The 24242-nt window shown below is 33.9% G+C and overlaps 1 protein-coding gene across 1 annotated transcript; it reads right to left on the minus strand.

Annotated features, from left to right (window-relative positions):
• Positions 1-1740: 1740 nt before the first annotated feature.
• On the minus strand, positions 1741-23859 carry LOC132558109 (tetraspanin-7-like). The gene is made up of 7 exons (XM_060222638.1): positions 23715-23859; positions 22198-22386; positions 12123-12197; positions 11870-11965; positions 8821-8967; positions 8441-8524; positions 1741-7364 (listed from the first exon to the last, which is right to left on the minus strand). The coding sequence occupies exons 1-7, from the start codon at positions 23805-23807 to the stop codon at positions 7293-7295; spliced, it is 756 nt and encodes a 251-aa protein (XP_060078621.1). The 5' UTR covers positions 23808-23859; the 3' UTR covers positions 1741-7292.
• Between the last annotated feature and the right edge of the window lie 383 nt (positions 23860-24242).

Genomic DNA, 24242 nt, shown 5'->3' on the forward strand with positions numbered 1-24242 from the left:
TTGAATTAATGACATTACCATGGAAACATTTAGATAATCACATCCCCTGTAGATGATATTACTTGTATGAAATAACAAAAAACTGTAATGGGTGTTATAACACTGAAAATATCGTACTTGTATAATAAATACTGTGATTGGCACTACTATCTGTTAGTTTGTTTCAGATCTAATTTCTGGGAACTTAACGATAATATTCCTGTCAACAATCTGTCGCCACTAATGGAAGTTAAAGGCCATATATCAAATCATGAAGATCAATGCTGCAAAATCTAGATACAAGATTTTTTTGACTAGTTATGTATTCCTGACTAAAGCCTAAAACCAAGTTTAATGACACTTCCTCCAGATATTTGACTACCATAGTCTATACCGCTTTACCATATATATATATATATGTGGGTAACAGAGATCATTGTCAATGCCTTTGTCAGGAATTGAACCTGGAACCTCCTACTTACTAGCAGAATACTTTTGATAAATTCTCATTGCTAAGTACATCAGATGCAGCTAGTGTTTAAAGTACAAACGTCTGCCTCCTTTCCAAAGTATTGTGTAAAATTTCTTATACTACCAATATAAAGAGACAAGGGTTTCCAAAGGGAACACAATCTGGTCTCCAGGAATTACTGTTTGTTTCAGTAACACATTTTAATGCATAGTTCATTTTGTATAACAATATTAAATAATGGGTGATCCAACACTCCCCGTGTAGAACTCTGAGGTAGAATTCTTGGGTTGATTTGTATAGGATTCAATACAGTTTCTTAACAAAAAAAAATAATAAAGCAAAACGGAAACTCAACACTAAGAAGATGTTTTGGTCGCTATGTAGACACAACTCATACAAAATGTCTATGTAGTGATAATTCTCCTCTTGCTTAATTCATTTATATATTGTACAAAGATCTGTAGTAATAAGTCTCCTTTTTGCTTAATTCATTTATATATTGTACAAAGATCCGTAGTGATAAGTCTCTGTAGTGATAAATCTCCTTTTTGCTTAATTCATTTAGTATATTGTACAAAGATCCGTAGTGATAAGTCTCCTTTATAGTTAATTACATTTAGTATATTGTACAAAGATCCGTAGTGATAAGTCTCCTTTATAGTTAATTACATTTAGTATATTGTACAAAGATCCATAGTGATAAGTCTCCTTTTTGGTTAATTACAGTAAGTATATTGTACAAAGATCCTTAGTGATAAGTCTCCTTTATAGTTAATTACATTTAGTATATTGTACAAAGATCCGTAGTGATAAGTCTCCTTTATAGTTAATTACATTTAGTATATTGTACAAAGATCCTTAGTGATAAGTCTCCTTTATAGTTAATTACATTTAGTATATTGTACAAAGATCCATAGTGATAAGTCTCCTTTTTGGTTAATTACAGTAAGTATATTGTACAAAGATCCTTAGTGATAAGTCTCCTTTTTGGTTAATTACAGTAAGTATATTGTACAAAGATCCATAGTGATAAGTCTCCTTTTTGGTTAATTACAGTAAGTATATTGTACAAAGATCCTTAGGTTTTGTAAACAACAACAAAGTTGATGGTCCTACATATTTATTTCAACACAATACTACTACAAACAAGTGTATAGTTTATGGCCTCCTTTAATCTACATCAATTATATATAACATTTATTAACAATGATAATCTTTTAAAATATATAACAAAAACTTGAGGAAAAGTCCAATATATTTTTTCAGAGAAATAACATACATTGTGTAAATGCAAATTACTGACATTATAATATCAAGATTCTTTGTATAATTGATAAACACTCTTTACATATCAAGGAAAACAACATAGAGACTGACATTTTATAAGATAGAAAATTGAAAGTTCAAAAAACCAAAAATTGAGTTTAAATTTTACGGAATTTGTTTTCTATACCCTATTACAAGGAAATGAGACAACAAAGAGAAATTAAAAATCAGTACTTAAATGGCATTAGGCAAACAAAACATTAGATTTCATATCAGATATAATGAGTACCATATATATCCTTCAATAAGCCCAGGGGTCCAACATACAAATCAAACTCTAAGTCATCCCTAAGGTTTCTGTAATTAGGACACCTGCTAAAAGGCCATAATAGTGGGCATAAAGCCTGCTATATACCCAATAATATACAAATAGGACTACAGTAAAATGTGGGCTAAAGTTTCACGCCTAACACTGAAGTACATGTACATGTTTTATATACTTTTGGGAGAAAATTAGTAGATTTATGCCAGGATGAAAAAAAGTCCTGAGCAATTGCTTCCCAGTTTACCATATTGCAAACTAAAGAAACAGCAATCATATGTATTCTACTTATAACAGCTAAAGATATGGTTGGGCTTATGACCAGACATGGCCTCATTGTTACTTAACTATGGTACCTTAACAGAGGGCTTATCACCAGGCATGGGCTTAATGTAGGATGACTATGGTAAGTGAATCAATGAGACTGTTGGAGACAACCTTGAACTCCTGCATCATTTTGTCCCCACTACTCCACAGTAGTCAGGACAACAGGGATTCATGTTGTCTCCACTACTCCACAGTAGTCAGGACAACAAGGATTCATTTTGGTCCCACTTCTCCACAGTAGTCAGGACAACAGGGATTCATGTTGTCCAAACTACTCCACAGTAGTCAGGACAACAGGGATTCATGTTGTCCAAACTACTCCACAGTAGTCAGGACAACAGGGATTCATGTTGTCCCCACTACTCCACAGTAGTCAGGACAACAGGGATTCATTTGTCCCTACTACTCCACAGTAGTGAGGACAACAGGGATTCATTTGTCCCAATTACTCCACAGTAGTGAGGACAACAGGGATTCATTTGTCCCAATTACTCCACAGTAGTGAGGACAACAGGTATTCATTTGTCCCAATTACTCCACAGTAGTGAGGACAACAGGGATTCATTTGTCCCCATTACTCCACAGTAGTGAGGACAACAGGGATTCATGTTGTCCCCACTACTCCACAGTAGTCAGGACAACAGGGATTCATGTTGTCCCCACTACTCCACAGTAGTCAGGACAACAGGGATTCATTTGTCCCCATTACTCCACAGTAGTCAGGACAACAGGGATTCATGTTGTCTCCACTACTCCACAGTAGTCAGGACAACAGGGATTCATTTGTCCCCATTACTCCACAGTAGTCAGGACAACAGGGATTCATTTTGGTCCCACTTCTCCACAGTAGTCAGGACAACAGGGATTCATGTTGTCCCTACTACTCCACAGTAGTCAGGACAACAGGGATTCATGTTGTCCCTACTACTCCACAGTAGTCAGGACAACAGGGATTCATGCTGTCCCCACTACTCCACAGTAGTCAGGACAACAGGGATTCATGTTCTCCCTACTACTCCACAGTAGTGAGGACAACAGGGATTCATTTGTCCCCATTACTCCACAGTAGTGAGGACAACAGGGATTCATTTGTCCCCATTACTCCACAGTAGTGAGGACAACAGGGATTCATGTTGTCCCCACTACTCCACAGTAGTCAGGACAACAGGGATTAATTTGTCACCACTACTCCACAGTACTGGGGACAACAGGGATATGTTTACTTATAACTGTCTCACTATATCACGATTCAGGTTCTGATAATGACAGCATAATGTAAAATTCTTCAAATTGGACTGACAAGCATTTATTTGCTATCAATATCTTACAGAGAGCTGAGACAATGCTGTCTGACAATATTGCACAATATGTCAAAGCTTTTATAACTAAAATACCCTGTTACATATAGATATTTAAACGATAAACTGAAATAAGGCGAGAACTCTCAATCATCAAGACATATATTAAAGTTTTGTTGTTAAATGAATATGTAATTGTTGACTTCCTATGGTTAGCATTTAAACCTGAACATTAGTGGGAAACAAAAACTCAAACTTCATGGAAAACACGACTGGAACGCAGGCAAGACTAAAATAGTTTCTGTTTAGAAACATCAAGTGTGTTATTTATTTCAGTGTCTATCACAATAGTCCACGGTGTTAACGCTAATAATGTAATAATTACAAACAATTTATTGCGTAATACTTGTTGACAACTTTTCGGTAAAATGTGTTTCAACAGAAACAATCATTAAATTTATCTTGAACAGATAGTTTTAATGCCAAGATTGCACATAACATTGTAAATACATGATTAAAATTCTTTGATTATTATATTGTATTTTTATCATCATTATAAGTACTGTTACCCCTGGAACCATAACAGGATTTCCACAGCAACAGTCAAATTTTCCCTTCAACCATGACAACTATATATGATATATATTTATGCATAAATAAGTGTACAGGTATGTGATACTAGAAAAAAAATCTACTACAAATAAAACTGTTCTTCATTAATATTCAACAATCAGAGCTAATATAGATAAAAGAACAAGTATGGTCCCAGTCACCATGGCAACTAAATGTAAAAGGTCTAGTTTTGTAGGGAGAGAAACAATACACCCTTGCAACAACAAGAGTCATTATGACCATGACAATGCTACACACAAGGTCAAGCCTTATCAACTACAAGAGTCATTATGACCATGACAATGCTACACACAAGGCCAAGCCTTAGCAACTACAAGAGTCATTATGACCATGGCAACGCTACACACAAGGCCAATCCTTAGCAACTACAAGAGTCATTATGACCATGACAACGCTTCACATAAGGCTAATCCTTAGAAACTGCAAGAGTCATTATGACCATGACAATGCTACACACAAGGCCAAGCCTAGCAACAATAACTTAATGTGACCATGACAACATTCCACACAAGATGTAACCTCACATCAATAACATAACCATGACAAAACTCCACACCAGGCTTAGCCTAGCAACAGCTACGGTCAGTATGGTGACCATGATAACACTGGCAACACTAATGGTCAATATGACCATAACAAACTCCACACTAGGCTTAGTATAGCAACAACAAATAGGAAAACCTTATTTAGACAACTGTAGCACTATACAAAAATTCCTACATATATGCCAAGGTAGCTATCAGTTATCAAGGCTGTGATTTTCAAAAATTAAAAAGTCACATTTTGTGAAGTTTTCATGTGATCTTCTGAAAATGGTGGGATAATTGTTTGATTTGAATTCTTTAGAAGACTCAAATTTCTGATCATTATGATTGTGTATAAAGCATTCTATAAAAAGTCATTTTGATAATTATGTTTGAATCTTGAAACAATAAATAACAAGCTTATTTTTGATAATTATGCTAATAAAAAATTTGATTAAAGACTAAAAATTCTTAGTCTTTTAGTTTGTATTTCGAACTGATATGATATTCAGGCAGAGTCTCAACACTGTATGTTTCCAGTGATGTAGAATTCTAAATATCTAATGTTTAGCAGAGTAACTTGGGCATTTACTGTTGTGAAAAAGCTATATTCTCCATAATTTTCACACATAACCACTGCTGTCACCAGGATTGGATTCTATAAACTATTCTACAGAAAGACTAGTAACTCCCTGTCAGCAATCAAATTTTCTCACTAATGGGTTTAATATTTCTTTGTTAGATAAAGGTAGGGAAAGGAGATACAATCTTTACTTTATAAACTTATCGGTTAATGAAAATAGATGAAAAGTTCTGGATTCCCTACCTCAAATAGTATCAACATACAACTTAATGGTATTTCAGTAACAGCCTCCATTAATGAAATCAGTTTATAATTTGATGATTTTTTTTTAAGAGAAATATTTACTGCAATGTATGTAACTCTACTAAGTTTAATGCCAAAGTTAATCAAATTAAAAAAAAAAAAACAAAAACAGAAAAAAGTTTTCAATAACATTACATAACTATGGTGTTCCAGTCAACTAAATGACAAAGTTGATCAAATATATATATAACAAGATTAACATTTATTCACGCGTAATGTGTAACATAAATTGTCAATGTGACTGATAATTGATCTCACTACAATGCTAGATAATGTTTTGCGTTCTGCATCAAAATTTCATTAAAAAAAAAGAAATTAATATCTAATTATGCATAATATTAAAAACATGATATGGCACCAACTTCCTTCTTTTTTTGTTAAAATAAAATATTATAGATTGATAAATAAAATACCATGAGATGATAACCTCAATATATGTTATCAGTTGAGAATTTAATATTATGTTGTCCTTGTAGAGCATTCTTCGTCCTATCTTATATTGTATAATCTTCAGATCTAAAGTTATCAAAAATATAAACAGAACGATAGTTAATGTGCAAAAGAAATCTTTGTATATACATAAAAATCCAGACAACATGTCTGGTAGAAGCACACTTAGCATTGGAAGCAGACATACACAAGAAATCCAGTGTCACCAACCGCTTGTCTAAATATATCTGGTCATCACCATCCAAATCACAGGTGTCAGAGTGTTTAAAAGTTTCATTAGGCAAAAAGACCTTATAATCAACTCTATTGTGATCTGTATGTATTTAGATGATAGTTTATGTTATGTTTGAATATTATTCTGATTATATTAAATCCAAAAATTGAATTTTAAACTTTTTAAGTAGTAAAGAAAAATAAGGTGATTCTAGCTTTTTTTCAGGTCAGAATATGGGCAATATCATGTTGACCTGACAAAATCAGGTGAGTTTGTGACACTGGAAATCAATTCATGACCAATATATTATCAGGTAAAAGCATATGACAAGCTTCACCTATAGCAGGGAAGATTTTATATATGTTTCTTAAATTGATGGTTCTGTAAAACTCATTGTTAAAAGTTCCATTCTGAGATTGATATAGTTCCTATTTACCAGGCCAAGGATACCTAGAATACTTTCATCCCACTAATGTGCTTTACGACACATATTTGGGTGGGTAAATTTTCTGGCTGTTCCAGTTTCTATTTTAATAATTACACTTTGCCCATTACAAGATTTGAACATCTGCCTGAAGTCCTATTTCAACAGCAGAACTGTTGAATCTTAATACCATTTATAAATTCAAGTTTACCAAATAAAGCACAATAAATGCAGATATATTATAGTTTATAGGAATTTTAAGAGAGAATTGTCTACAAATTTGGAGAATTTTGTTCCTTTTAAAGCTTTGTTAGAACTCTCCTTCCTAATACTGGGCAGAAGCATCTTAGAAATTCTAGAATATCAGTATTATATATAACATATAAATACATGCATTGGTGACTCAGTGTAAAGCCCTAATTTTTTTTTGTGTTGGTGAATTACATTAGTTTATCTGCTGATGTTAACAGAAGTATTCCTTTGGTGTTCCTGATAGTCTAGGCAACCTGTTCATACTTGGCCTTGTTGATGTTCTTAGCCAAACAGCAGGCAAGTAATGCACCAAACACCTGTAAATAATAGTTATATATAATAATACACAGAAATACATACAGAAAATAAACAAAAACTTTAATTACACAACATATATACAGAATCTTAAATACCTGTAATTAACACACAAGTATATATACAGAATCTTAAATACCTGTAATCAACACACAGGTATATATACAGGGTACTAAACACCTGTAATCAACACACAGGTATATATAGGGTACTAAACACATGTAATCAACACACAGGTATATATACAGGGTACTAAACACCTGTAACCAACACACAGGTATATATAGGGTACTAAACACCTGTAATCAACACACAGGTATATATAGGGTACTAAACACCTGTAATCAACACACAGGTATATATACAGGGTACTAAACACCTGTAATCAACACACAGGTATATATAGGGTACTAAACACATGTAATCAACACACAGGTATATATACAGGGTACTAAACACCTGTAACCAACATACTGGTATATATACAGGGTACTAAACACCTGTAATCAACACACAGGTATATATGCAGGGAACTAAACACCTGTAATCAACACACAGGTATATATACAGGGGTATATATACAGGGTACTAAACACCTGTAATTAACACACAGGTATATATACAGGGTACTTAACACCTGTAATTTACACAAAGGTATATCTACAGGGTACTAAACACCTGTAATTTACACACAGGTATATATACAGGGTACTAAACACCTGTAATTTACACACAGGTATATATACAGGGTACTAAACACCTGTAATTAACAAACAGGTATATAATATAAGTGGAATCTCAATAAATACATCTTGGTGTTAGGTGTGTTTTGTATTTATGTCCTATATAAAGAATTTAATAATATAGAAATGTACTTTTGTAAATTTTGACATGATAGGTGCTCCCAATCTTTGATGGGATACCCCTAATCCATGATGGGATATCTTCTATTCTAAGATGAGAACTTTCCCAATCCATGATGTAATGTATCCCGATCTATGACAGGAATCATAACTTTTTTTAATGATGACACAAAAACCTTACAGAAACCAACTACCTGATATTTAACTTTTCTTACCTGGAAGAAAGAGATTCCAAGGGCAACACCCCCAATCATCCCCATGTTGCTTTGCATGAAATCCACTACAGTGGAATAGCAGCCCTGGAATCAAAAATATGAACTTTGGTTTATTTACTATTCTAACTTGTCAGTACATACCAACTCTGTACAACTCTATATGTTACAAACCTGTAAATTAGTTTTCATTAACATGGTAAATTTTACAGATCAAGTGTTTTTAACTGATTTTACTATCCTGATAAAATTCCTTGTTTTAACTCATATACACATAAATTTCTTGTTTTAACCGATATCACTATGATATCATGCTCCTATTTTCCCAGTTTGATTTAATGAGATACAGAGTTAATATAAGGTTTTGACACACTATACACTACCTTAGGGAACCAATCTTTAACATTCTCTGGCAAGAACTCAGTGGGACACTTGTTCTGGTCCAAACAACAGGAAGTGGGCACCTTGCCATCAGTGGTGGTTGTTTTGTTTACCCAGTCTGTGTAGCTGTGGATCCCACAACACTTGAGCTGTAGTAATAGTAAAGTATATGATTCAGACAAGAAATCACACAGAGTGACATTAAGTGCAGGTATACAGTACATAAAACTCTTACACTACATAAATTTTACACTGTGTATACCTTACACTGTATATGTCCTACATTGTTTGTGTTTTACACTGTATATGTCTAACAATGTTTGTGTTTTACACTGTATATGTCTAACAAAGTTTCTGTTTTACACTGTATATGTCCTACATTGTTTGTGTTTTACACTGTATATGTCTAACAATGTTTATGTTTTACACTGTATATGTCTAACAATGTTTATGTTTTACACTGTATATGTCTAACAATGTTTATGTTTTACACTGTATATGTCTAACAATGTTTATGTTTTACACTGTATATGTCCTACATTGTTTGTGTTTTACACTGTATATGTCTAACAATGTTTATGTTTTACACTGTATATGTCCTACATTGTTTGTGTTTTACACTGTATATGTCTAACAATGTTTCTGTTTTACACTGTATATGTCCTACATTGTTTGTGTTTTACACTGTATATGTCTAACAATGTTTATGTTTTACACTGTATATGTCTAACAAAGTTTCTGTTTTACACTGTATATGTCTAACAATGTTTATGTTTTACACTGTATATGTCTAACAATGTTTATGTTTTACACTGTATATGTCTAACAATGTTTATGTTTTACACTGTATATGTCTAACAATGTTCATGTTTTACACTGTATATGTCTAACTATGTTTATGTTTTACACTGTATATGTCTTACAGTGTTTCTGTTTTACATTGCAAATGTCTAACAAAGTTTCTGTTTTACACTGTATATGTCTAACAATGTTTATGTTTTACACTGTATATGTCTTACAGTGTTTCTGTTTTACACTGTTTATGTCTTACAGTGTTTCTGTTTTACACTGTATTTTTTACTTACACTGTTAATGTTTTATACTGTATATGGGTTTCACTGTCAACATATTACACTGTATATATTCAACTCTGTATTCATCTAGCAATGTACTGGTATGTCATACACTGTATATCGTGTCTTACACTTACAAGGTGAACAACCACAACAGCTTCCAATTATGTTTCTTCAATATATTATGATCTTTGTCAACACATGTTTTGCCCCAAGGGACTACAAACAGCTAAATTATCAGTTGGAAATTGGAGACATTATGTGTGGATGAAAATAAATTAACTTTGATTTTGTATCAATTGTATTAAACATGATAGATTAGGGCATTAGTATAAGGATAGGCTGATTACAGCATGGACACAGCAATATAGGAATGATGTTATAGAATGTGATTTAACACAGTAATCATCTCACATGGCATAGTCGTTTATGACGGGATGTCACAATGGTTATTATTTATAGTGACAATAGTAACTATTTATAGAAATGTTGTGCCCAATTTTTATACTTTAGGGAATAGAAAATGATGTATATTTGTCCTGATGAAGCCCGTAAAGTACGAAACATATCAACAAAAATCATGATAAATTTAAGAAACATACTAGGAAGCTGTTGTTGTTTACCTTGTATTGATCTACCAAACAACACAACCACCCTGCAAACCTTCGGGATTCTTACGAAATGTGTAGGAAACCTAGAACTGTCTACTTTAAATTATGGCGTTGGTTCTACCAGCTGTATCTTTCATTGTTTATGCCTTATCCTGTTTTTGTTTTAATCTATTATGTCTTACACTGAATATATACATCTCACATTGTATACATCTTCCAATGTATGTTATACACTGTAGACATCTTACAATGTATGTTATATGCTGTATACATCTTACAATGTATGTAATACACTGTACACATCTTACAATGTTTGTTATACACTGTACACATCTTACAATGTATGTTATACACTGTAGACATATTACAATGTTTGTTATATGCTGTATACATCTTACAATGTATGTTATACACTGTACATATCTTACAATGTATGTTATACACTGTACACATCTTACAATGTATGTTATACATTGTACACATCTTACAATGTATGTTATACACTGTATATACTTACAATGTATGTCATACACTGTACACATCTTACAATGTATGTTATACACTGTACACATTTTACAATGTATGTTATACCCTGTACACATCGTACAATGTTTGTTATACACTGTACACATCGTACAATGTTTGTTATACACTGTACACATCTTACAATGTTTGTTATACACTGTAGACTCCTTACAATGTATGTTATACACTGTAGACATATTACCATGTATGTTATACACTGTATACATCTTCCAATGTATGTTATAAACTGTATACATATTACAATGTATGTTATAAACTGTATACATATTACAATGTATGTTATACACTGTACACATCTTTCAATGTATGTTATACACTGTATATCTCACCCTACACTGTATATACCTATTACTGTATGTCTTACACTCTGTATACATTTTACACTGTATAAGTCTTACACTAGATATGCCTTACGCTGTATACCTAAACACTATTATAAACCTCATCAGTTACTTTTCCCCCTCCCCCATCCCGCAAAATGACACCACATAGAGAAGAAAAATCAGCAATCAAGAAAACCATTCTATACCTCAGTTTGGAAATAACCTAGATAAGTCAAGATAAAGAGAGCTATATTCCTCTGTCTGATTAATACTACACTCCAATTGTGTAAACTCTGCCACATTGAGCATAGAAATCAAGTTGGGATTTTAATCAGATAGATCTCGATCGCCAACCCCTCATATTAAAATCAAAAGCAGTCAAGTATTACCTTCGCAATTACAAAAAAATTTGAAATACTTAGATCATACCAGATTATACCATTAAGTTTACATGACGTAAGATTTAATATTACTTTGATATGCTGTTGCCATAGTTACCTGAGACTGCAGATCATCCATGGCTCCAGTAATTTCTGCGTCCACCTTGTATTTCTGTAGAGCCACCTGTAAGCCTTCCTTGAAGCCAGCTTCCAACTGAAAATAGCACATTGATAATGAAAAAACTAGCACAACCAACAAATCATTACAATATTTAAGGGCTTGGTGTGTCAGGCGATGCCTTAATACATATTTTAGTTAAGTCATTGTTTATCTAAATTCGCCAAACTGATAGTGACTTATTGGGACTCACCTTACTCTGGTAGACAAATCCTGCAGCACCAGCACTGAGTTCTACGATGAACACGACAACCAGGAAAACAGCATACTGTAAATAAATACAGGATTAAAAACAGGACATAATATAGAATAGTAAATATACCACGAGGATACACGATTACAAGAAACTGTTAGATACTAACAAGGATACTGTTAGATACTAACAAGGATACAGGATACTGTTAGATACTAACAAGGATACAGGATACTGTTAGATACTAACAAGGATACAGGATACTGTTAGATACTAACAAGGATACAGAATACTGTTAGATACTAACAAGGATACAGAATACTGTTAGATACTAACAAGGATACAGAATACTGTTAGATACTAACAAGGATACTGTTAGATACTAACAAGGATACTGTTAGATACTAACAAGGATACAGAATACTGTTAGATACTTACAAGGATACAGGATGCTGTTAGATACTAACAAGGATACTGTTAGATACTAACAAGGATACTATTAGATACTAACAAGGATACTGTTAGATACTAACAAGGATACAGGATGCTGTTAGATACTAACTGTTAGATACTAACAAGGATACATTAGATACTACTGTTAGATACTAACAAGGATACAGAATACTGTTGTTAGATATACTAACAAGGATACTGGATACAACAAGATATTGTTAGATATACAAGGATACTGTTAGATACTAACAAGGATACTAACAAGGATACTGTTAGATACTAACAAAGGATATAACAAGGATACTGTTAGATACTAACAAGGATACAAGGATATAACTGTTAGATACTAACAAGGATACTGTTAGATACTAACAAGGATACTGTTAGATACTTGATACTGTTAGATACTAACAAGGATACAGGATACTGTTAGATACTAACAAGGATACAGGATACTGTTAGATACTAACAAGGATACTGTTAGATACTAACAAGGATACAGGATATGTTAGATACTGTTAGATACTAACACAGGATACTGTTACAGATACTGTTAGATACTAACAAGGATACTGTTAGATACTAACAAGGGATACTGTTAGATACTAACAAGGATACTGTTAGATACTAACAAGGATACTGTTAGATACTAACAAGGATACTGTTAGAACAAGGATACTATTAGATACTAACAAGGATACTGTTAGATACTAACAAGGATACTGTTAGATACTAACAAGAAACTGTTAGATACTAACAAGGATACTGTTAGATACTAACAAGGATACTGTTAGATACAAAACAAGGATACAGGATACTGTTATATACTAACAAGGATACAGGATACTGTTAGATACTAACAAGGATACAGGATGCTGTTAGATACTAACAAGGATACTGTTAGATACTAACAAGGATACTGTTAGATACTAACAAGGATACAAGATATTGTTAGATACTAACAAGGATACAGGATACTGTTATATACTAACAAGGATACTACTGTTAGATACTAACAAGGATACAGAATACTGTTAGATACTAACATAGGATATAACATGGATACAGGATACTGTTAGATACTAACAAATATACAGAATACTGTTAGATACTAACAAGGATACAGAATACTGTTAGATACTAACAAGGATACTGTTAGATACTAACAAGGATACAATACTGTTAGATATACTGTTAGATACTAACAAGGATACTGTTAGATACTAACAAGGATACAGGATACTGTTAGATACTAACAAGGATACAGAATACTGTTAGATACTAACAAGGATACTGTTAGATACTAACATGGATACAGGATACTGTTAGATACTAACAAATATACAGAATACTGTTAGATACTAACAAGGATACAGAATACTGTTAGATACTAACAAGGATACTGTTAGATACTAACAAGGATACAGTTAGATACTAACAAGGATACAGGATACTGTTAGATACTAGCAAGGATACAGATTACTGTTAGATACTAACAAGGATACAGGATACTGTTAGATACTAACAAGGATACAGGATACTGTTAGATACTAACAAGGATACTGTTAGATACTAACAAGGATACAGGATACTGTTAGATACTAACAAGGATACAGGATACTGTTAGATACTAACAAGGATACAGAATACTGTTAGATACTAACAAGGATACTGTTAGATACTAACAAGGATACAGAATACTGTTAGATACTAACAAGGATACAGGATACTGTTAGATACTAACAAGGATACAGGATACTGTTAGATACTAACAAGGATACTGTTAGATACTAACAAGGATACAGGATACTGTTAGTTAGATACTAACAAGGATACAGGATACTGTTAGATACTAACAAGGATACAGGATACTGTTAGATACTAACAAGGATACAGGATACTGTTAGATACTAACAAGGATACAGAATACTGTTAGATACTAACAAGGATACAGGATACTGTTAGATACTAACAAGGATACTGTTAGATACTAACAAGGATACAGAATACTGTTAGATACTAACAAGGATACAGGATACTGTTAGATACTAACAAGGATACTGTTAGATACTAACAAGGATACTGTTAGATACTAACAAGGATACAGGATACTGTTAGATACTAACAAGGATACAGGATACTGTTAGATACTAACAAGGATACAGGATACTGTTAGATACTAACAACTATTAGATACTAACAAGGATACTGTTAGATACTAACAAGGATACAGGATGCTGTTAGATACTAACAAGGATACTGTTAGATACTAACAAGGATACTGTTAGATACTAACAAGGATACTATTAGATACTAACAAGGATACTGTTAGATACTAACAAGGATACTGTTAGATACTAAAAACAAGGATACTGTTAGATACTAACAAGGATACAGGATGCTGTTAGAGGATACTGTTAGATACTAACAAGGATACTGTTAGATACTAACAAGGATATTGTTAGATACTAACAAGGATATTGTTAGATACTAACAAGGATATTGTTAGATACTAACAAGAAACTGTTAGATACTAACAAGGATACTGTTTGATACTAACAAGGATACTGTTAGATACTAACAAGGATACAGGATACTGTTAGATACTAACAAGGATACAGGATACTGTTAGATACAAACAAGGATACAGTTAGATACTAACTGTTAGATACTAACAAGGATACAGGATACTGTTAGATACTAACAAGATACAGATACGGTTAGATACTAACAAGGATACAGGATACTGTTAGATACTAACAAGGATACAGGATACTGTTAGATACTAACAAGGATACAGGATACAGTTAGATATTAACAAAGATACAGAATACTGTTAGATACTAACAAGGATACAGAATACTGTTAGATACTAACAAGGATACAGGATACTGTTAGATACTAACAAGGATACAGGATACTGTTAGATACTAACAAGGATACAGGATACTGTTAGATACTAACAAGGATACTGTTAGATACTAACAAGGATACTGTTAGATACTAACAAGGATACAGGATACTGTTAGATACTAACAAGGATACAGGATACTGTTAGATACTAACAAGGATACAGGATACTGTTAGATACTAACAAGGATACAGGATACTGTTAGATACTAACAAGGAAACTGTTAGATACTAACAAGGATACAGGATACTGTTAGATACTAACAAGGATACTGTTAGATACTAACAAGGATACAGGATACTGTTAGATACTAACACAGATACAGTTAGATACTAACAAGGGATACTGTTAGATACTAACAAGGATACAGGATACTGTTAGATACTAACAAGGGATACTGTTAGATACTAACAAGGATACAGGATACTGTTAGATACTAACAAGGATACAGGATACTGTTAGATACTAACAAGGATACAGGATACAGTTAGATACTAACAAGGATACTGTTAGATACTAACAAGGATACAGTTAGATACTAACAAGGATACAGGATACTGTTAGATACTAACAAGGATACAGGATACTGTTATATACTAACAAGGATACAGGATAGTGTTAGATACTAACAAGGATACAGGATACTGTTAGATACTCACAAGGATACAGAATACTGTTAGATACTAACAAGGATACAGAATACTGTTAGATACTAACAAGGATACTGTTAGATACTAACAAGGATACAGAATACTGTTAGATACAGGACACTATTAAATACAATGATATTGGAAAATATTTTTTGGATGTAACATACAATTTAAATCCTAAACACGTTTAATGACATCTTTAAATCAGACCTTAGAAGAAAGACTTGTTTACAGAAAGAGTTTGTTATATATACTTTGCAAAGAATTTAAAAGCAATGATTACATAGGCTTATGGAACTCCCAGGAGAATTAAACAGAGACATGAAACCTAACTGTTTTCACAGATCAATAGTTAGAAGATCAGCTATGCCTCTAGTAGGTAGTGCTTCCCACTAAAATCACATAAACTTTAAGGCCTCAGTCACAAAGCATTGTTATCTAGGTGTGTCCGGTAGGTAGTGTTTCACACTAAAATCACATAAACTTTAAGGCCTCAGTCACAAAGCATTGTTATCTAGGTGTGTCTGGTAGGTAGTGTTTCACACTAAAATCACATAAACTTTAAGGCCTCAGTCACAAATCTTTGTTATCTAGGTGTGTCTGGGAGGTTGCGGTTCATTCTAAAATCACACAAACTTTAAGGCCTCACTCTCAAATCTTTGTTATCTAGGTGTGTCTGGTAGGTAGTGGTTCATGCTAACATCACATAAACTTTAAGGATATTTCATTAAACAACAAGAGATCCCAGAGGGATCTTGGTGTCCACCATTGTTTGGTCTTTATATGCTCTATATATGTATGCATAGATAATGTCAAATTGTAACTAATTTGAAATCAATTTAAACAAAGGGACGAATGAATTATTAAAAGTTAATATGTAAGTTAATTAAATTATTCAAAATTGTGCTAGACATAAGTCAGATGTTTCATCATAATGTATCTGCCTGTGTTAATTTAGTACTGACATCTACTGTGAACAATCATGTATTGACCAGTGGCTAGAGGTATTCTGTCGTTACTGATCTACTACACATGTTCATGTATTAGTTTGTTCCCTGATTATATAAGTCATTACCTGAAGCCTATCTAAGCAGTTTGTATGATGGTCAGTGTAACATTATCTTGTTGTAAACAGCCGAATCTAATGCCATTTATGTGAACAAGACCATGTCAATAACTCATGTATACTTCAATCCATGTTTACCTGTTAGCTAATGTGTAATAGTACTTCATCAGTTAATTAACATGGCTAGTATAAATACGACCACCTTTCTAGCCAGTATGTGTCGGTTCCTGACGGCCAGACAGGAGAGAGGCTAGTCTCCATTGGTGAGATCCCCGCTCGTTCTGGCTTTTGCCCGAGCAAGAAAATCTCAACTTTAGACCAAACTAATGAAATTAACAAGTTTTTCATTATAGAAATAGCCTGGGATCAATCCCACCCCAGATATAGTGCCCTACACTCTTCAATTAAATAGCCTGGGATCAATCCCACCCCAGATATAGTGCCCTACCCTCTTCAATTAAATAGCCTGGGATCAATCCCACCCCAGACATAGCCCCAAAGCCTTTTTAATTGAAGCACACTTAGGTTTAGGTGTATATTATGGGTGCAAATTATTACCTTGCTAAAACTTTCTATAATCCAGAAAAAAAATATTGTTCAGCATAACAGACATCTTCTGCAATGGTGTTTCCAAGGGAACCGATATCGGTGGGCAAAATCAATAAAACTCCACACAAATTACATGAGCAAGCGTTTCTGCATTGTTCATCTTATCAGCAGTGTTAGAATGAATCAAATCAACTTCTCATTACACTGATAAATACATACAATATATATTAAAGGTTCCTAGGATGAATGAACATTTCATGCTGGCTGCATGAATGGCCACAACTGGATGAGGACTGATAGCAAATGACACAGGTTATATAAAACATCCTTATACATTGTCTGATCCCTGGTCACCGATGAGATGGGGTATTCATAACCCTGTGGTACATCCCCTGGTGACCTAGGAGACAGTGCTTATATAACCCTGTAATACAGCCTGTCTGATCCCTGGTCACCTATGAGACAGGGTATTCGTAACCCTGCAGTACATCCCCTGGTGACCTAGAAGACACGGTTTATATAACCCTGTAATACAGTCTATATGTCACACTGATAATCTAGGAGACAGGGTATATATATACTTGAAACCCTGAAATAAAGTGTGCATGACCCCTAGTGACCTAAAAGACATACATATGTATGAGTCTCTGCCAGGGTAATTACTTTGTATAGATATATAGGTGTGTGATTCCCTGTTAAATCATTGCTGTGTATGGCCTCTGTATAGATATATAGGTGTGTGAGTCCCTGTTAGGTCTGCTGTGTATGGCCTCTGTATAGATATATAGGTGTGTGACTCCCTGTTAAATCATTGCTGTGTATGGCCTCTGTATAGATATATAGGTGTGTTAGTCCCTGTTAGGTCATTGCTGTGTATGGTCTCTGTATAGATATATAGGTGTGTTAGTCCCTGTTAGATCTGCTGTGTATGACCCCTGTATAGATATATAGGTGTGTGAGTCCCTGTTAGGTCTGCTGTGTATGGCCTCTGTATAGATATATAGGTGTGTTAGTCCCTGTTAGGTCATTGCTGTGTATGGTCTCTGTATAGATATATAGGTGTGTTAGTCCCTGTTAGGTCTGCTGTGTATGGCCTCTGTATAGATATACAGGTGTGTGAATCCCTGTTAGATCTGTTGTGTATGGCCTCTGTATAGATATATAGGTGTGTTAGTCCCTGTTAGGTCTGCTGTGTATGGTCTCTGTATAGATATACAGGTGTGTGAGTCCCTGTTAGGTCTGCTGTGTATGACCTCTGTATAGATATATAGGTGTGTGAGTCCCTGTCAGGTCTGCTGTGTATGGTCTCTGTATAGATATACAGGTGTGTGATTTCCTGTCAGGTCTGCTGTGTATGGTCTCTGTATAGATATATAGGTGTGTTAGTCCCTGTTAGGTCTGCTGTGAATGGCCTCTGTATAGATATACAGGTGTGTTAGTCCCTGTTAGGTCATTGCTATGTATGACCTCTGTATAGATATATAGGTGTGTGAGTCCCTGTTAGGTCTGCTGTGTATGGTCTCTGTATAGATATACAGGTGTGTGAGTCCCTGTTAGGTCTGCTGTGTATGGTCTCTGTATAGATATGCAGGTGTGTGAGTCCCTGTTAGGTCTGCTGTGTATGACCCCTGTATAGATATACAGGTGTGTGAGTCCCTGTTAGGTCTGCTGTGTATGGTCTCTGTATAGATATACAGGTGTGTGAGTCCCTGTTAGGTCATTGCTGTGTATGGCCTCTGTATAGATATATAGGTGTGTTAGTCCCTGTTAGGTCTCCTGTGTATGGTCTCTGTATAGATATACAGGTGTGTTAGTCCCTGTTAGGTCTGCTGTGTATGGCCTCTGTATAGATATATAGGTGTGTGAGTCCCTGTCAGGTGTGCTGTGTATGGTCTCTGTATAGATATACAGGTGTGTGAGTCCCTGTCAGGTCTGCTGTGTATGGTCTCTGTATAGATATGCAGGTGTGTGAGTCCCTGTTAGGTCTGCTGTGTATGGCCTCTGTGTAGATATACAGGTGTGTGAGTCCCTGTTAGGTCTGCTGTGTATGGCCTCTGTATAGATATATAGGTGTGTTAGTCCCTGTTAGATCTGCTGTGTATGGCCTCTGTATAGATATACAGGTGTGTGAGTCCCTGTTAGGTCTGCTGTGTATGGCCTCTGTATAGATATACAGGTGTGCGAGTCCCTGTTAGATCATTACTTTTTCATGACATTATATACAGCCTATAGCTATACTGATGTGGTGAGCCAATGATGCATAACAGCATAGCTAATTAACAGGTTCAAAATCATTGATCAATTGCAGAATTTATTAATTAGTCTCTGACTTTGCCACACCAGCCTGTTATCAATCACTTAACCTAACCCCCACTCTAGTCAACGTAGTGATGACTGAATAAGTTTGATTCATGTATGTCACTGTATCTATCAATAGTAGGATAGTTCAGGATATTTGTTTCATTGTGTTAGAGTAGTATGTACTTATACATCAGAGAAGCAAATGGCAAGCAGTTCTGAAAGTAACGATATTAGCTTTTATTATCTATGACCTCAGCAGTACCACAGAATAAAGCTACCATTAGCTGATTCAAGTATGATGAAATTCTTCTTTAAAAAATTCAAAGGCTAAATTAGTTATTTAATAGAAAATGCATTTAAATAGAAATGAATTATTATTTAACCCCTAAGTCCCAACTAAGCATTTCTACGCATTGTGACGTCAGTGTTAGAAAAACAGTCATATCTCTCTTATTAGTGGAAGTATTAATCTACTGATGTTGAGCAACTTTCATCCTTTGGAGATTTTGATTTGAGAAATATTTCCTACCCTCCAAGCCAGTTGAAAATATAAAGCAATTTTTTTCCAAACATTTTGGATTGATGATATCATATGCATGGTGGACGTACAGTCTCTTCATGGGTCTAGTTTGTATTAAACATATAGGTTCATAAAGAACTAGAGATATCACATGAATTTTAATACATGAATTCCTAATATCCAAAATCTTATTGACGTTCCATCATTTTCACATCAATCGCTAGAAATATTTTGATTTGTCAAATAAAATGCATCTGATATTATTCAAACAGCCTTATTCGATTCGAATATTTCATAAAAAAAATATTAACTAAATTACTTTGTCATTAGAAGACAGGCAAAAACCATCTTTTTTTCCATTCAGAAAATACCAAAACAAAGAATTCCCAAGTGTTCGAAAACAATTGCTTTCAGTACATGAACAAACACCACAGTAAGTTGATGTTGTGTGTTAGAACAAGCACTTGTGTGAATACGATCATATTAGTGCAACTTTCAGTTGTTTTCATAATATGCTATGTAAATCTAGAAATATATCATTTTAATTGCATGGAACAGATAATGGTAATAATATCAATTTTGAGGTAACGACAGATGCAAAACAGAAACATAATCATCAATTGCAAAGGCTATTTATAGTCTTCAAGTATTTCCAGAGTGATCACTTTCGATTTAGAGGATCAGTGCAAGTTTTAGAGGACCGGACTTATTTTGCCAGGATAATTTGTCACTACTGCACATAACAAGTGATTACATGTGATGGCAGCAAAATAATGACACGTCACTATTAAGGCAATACAATTCACATGTGTAGAGTTTGTCGCAAAGAACTTAACAAGGCCACCAAATAATATCTCAGGTAAGTATTATAAGAAAACATATCCATTTTATGTAATCTTTGATGATATAGGTCTACATGTACGTTCATTTTTACATGTTTGAGGCAAATAAAGGTAAATGTAATTACACACATGCACTGAACTACTGAATGGAATATATAAAGCACAGAAAAAATGTTGTGGACTTAAGAATGCATGTGCAGGGTCTGTTTTTTGTAGGTGAATGGTGGCTTGGGGAAAATAACATAAGTAGATATAATGTTAACATGTTTCAAAGATATAATGTTAACATGTTTCAATGTTCTCCACAGAGTAACTGGTCATTTCATCAATATTTAAAAATTACCAGCTTATTTGAGCAAAATTCAATACAAATTTCAAAATACAAAGATATATGTAGTGTATATGTAGTTTTTTCATCCTTTACATGAATTCAATCTTACTGGAGGTTTTGAAAGTGTCCCAAACAAATGAACGAAATGAAAGCACACCAAAATTGAAAAGATGTTGCCCTGGAAGGGTTCTGCAATGACCTTTTCTTTCTTATCTCAAACATTTAGAAGTATTTTTCAATAAGAAAAGCTTTTATCACCATTGTTCGAACAGGATTGAAATATGCAAAATTGATAATATCATCAGTAAGAGAAACACACAGCATTATTGTATATAGTCAATAACTGATTGGTGTATGAGCATTCAATTATTGATTATGAGAATCGGTCTGATTCCCAGCACAATCATGTACTGGTTAAAAATTCACAGAGAACAATTATTGTTTTGGCTTACCATATACAGCAAAATAGAGTTTCCCTTCACAGTACAACAGCACCCAAGTGAGCCAACCAGGACAATGACAGCCCCAACTCCAATAAGGACATATGGAGACTCCCTGTAGTAGATGGCGGAAAGCTCCATGTACTTGTACAAATCCACTTTTGTCCAAATACCAAGTGCAAGGATCGCAATACCTGTGATCTGAAATTGAAATGGTGTTAGTATTCAAAGCCATTCATACAGGTCTATATGTTTAACTTCTTTGTGAAGTGACCAAATCTAGCCGTTTGTGTTCCCCAAATTCCTATTTTCCAATTCCAATTTCTGCCAGGTGGCAATTTCCTATAGTAAAGAAAACCACTGGCATTTCAGGTTTAAGTGAAAACTTTATGTGGACAAGAAACATGTCATTGAGATACAAATATTTTCATTAGTTTGAAATCTTTGTTAAATTATTCAAAGAAATAATCAAAGTCAATGTCAGCAGGATATAAGAAGCTGGAAGTGAAATTCATTTATTTGTACACTATTTTTTATTGTATGCTGATACACTACACCAAACTGTATGTTATGCTGTCCTATAAAATTCAATTTATGATATTATTTCATTTGAATGTCATTGAACTTAAGTAGATTAACTTTAAATTTTAAATTAAGCAACTTGATTTCCTTTAATGTAAACTAAGAATTCATCTAAGGTCTACAAGGAGAATTCCACTTTATCTTCTTTGGTAGAGTATTAGTCTAGTTAGTTGAGAGTTTTCCCTAGTATAATGAATTGCTTGAATAAAATAATGACATTTCATAAGTTTATTTCGCTAAAGCAATAAATGTAGAGCTGTTTAGGTTTAAATGAATGCACTCGAAGAAATAACTCAGAAACATTATGAATACACTATAAAACCAAGCAAGGTTTTCTTTTCTAATTTTTTTGTTTTTTTTTTTTTTATCGTAAAGCTAATACAGACTGACACGGTAAATGTATGGAGTTTGAGCATAGATTAATGAATCTACAAGGTTATTATAGACTATCAAACAGAAATTTATCCTTAAGTAAAAAATCAAATGAAAGGAAGATGCTGGTAATCTGGCGTCATAGTTATACCACGTAACTTGATGATTTAAGTAACTTTACCATATGGCAGATACACAAGCACCCTAGAAATGAATCAGGTATGGCAAAATGGATTAAAAAACAAAAGTATTGAACATTTATTTGACGATCTGACAGATTTCATTGTCCGAGTTCATACAGGGAATTATAAACAAAATGTTACGGTTTAGTGCAATGGATCCGACGTTTCAAACTTAAATCTGCTGAGTTCAGCAAATGACTGAACTCTGTGGGATAAATTAATGATTTATCAACCTACACTACAACGGAGTACAGTGGATACGGAGTCTGGGCGAACATTAACCTGTAGCATGACATCCGGTTACTATATAATTACCTTCAAAGCTTACGCTGCAATATACTCAGTTCACCACAATTTACAATACAAACATTAAATAGTTTAGAATCTACTTACCCAAAACAGAAAATTAAACACCATCAAAAGAGTTTTCATACATGTAACGGCTGGTCCTGTAGCCATGGCTGACTTCGCTCGTCCCTGATCCATTGCGTTAAAGTGCAGATCGTTCCAGACAAACGAGAGAATTCGCTATATCACTGATGAAATTTATTATGACAGGTCGTGGGAGTTTTATACCGGAAGTAAATCAATATGAGGTAAGACAGGAAATTAAACAAATGCGCTAGGTTTAGGAGCCCGAAGCGGACCAAAATATGAATAATGAGCGTTTGTATTAAATTCCTAATACTGCTCTATCATCGTGAATTAAAAACCAGAAATAAAAAAATATAAATATTCCGAAAGTTACAGTTTTGCAATCTTTTTTGTCTACTTGGCAACAGTTTTATCCCATCTCTTATAATTACTGCTGTATATAATTTGATGAATTGATGAAAACAATTGATGCCAAGGTAAAGTTTTGAAAATAATACAGTTTTAAGGCTGAAGTAAATGAGTAATTTTTGGTATGTAATATATAAA

Source organism: Ylistrum balloti, unplaced genomic scaffold (assembly GCF_031769215.1).
Source record: "Ylistrum balloti isolate Yb309-2 unplaced genomic scaffold, AGI_CSIRO_Ybal_v1 Utg370758, whole genome shotgun sequence".
Taxonomy (NCBI): Eukaryota; Metazoa; Mollusca; class Bivalvia; order Pectinida; family Pectinidae; genus Ylistrum; species Ylistrum balloti.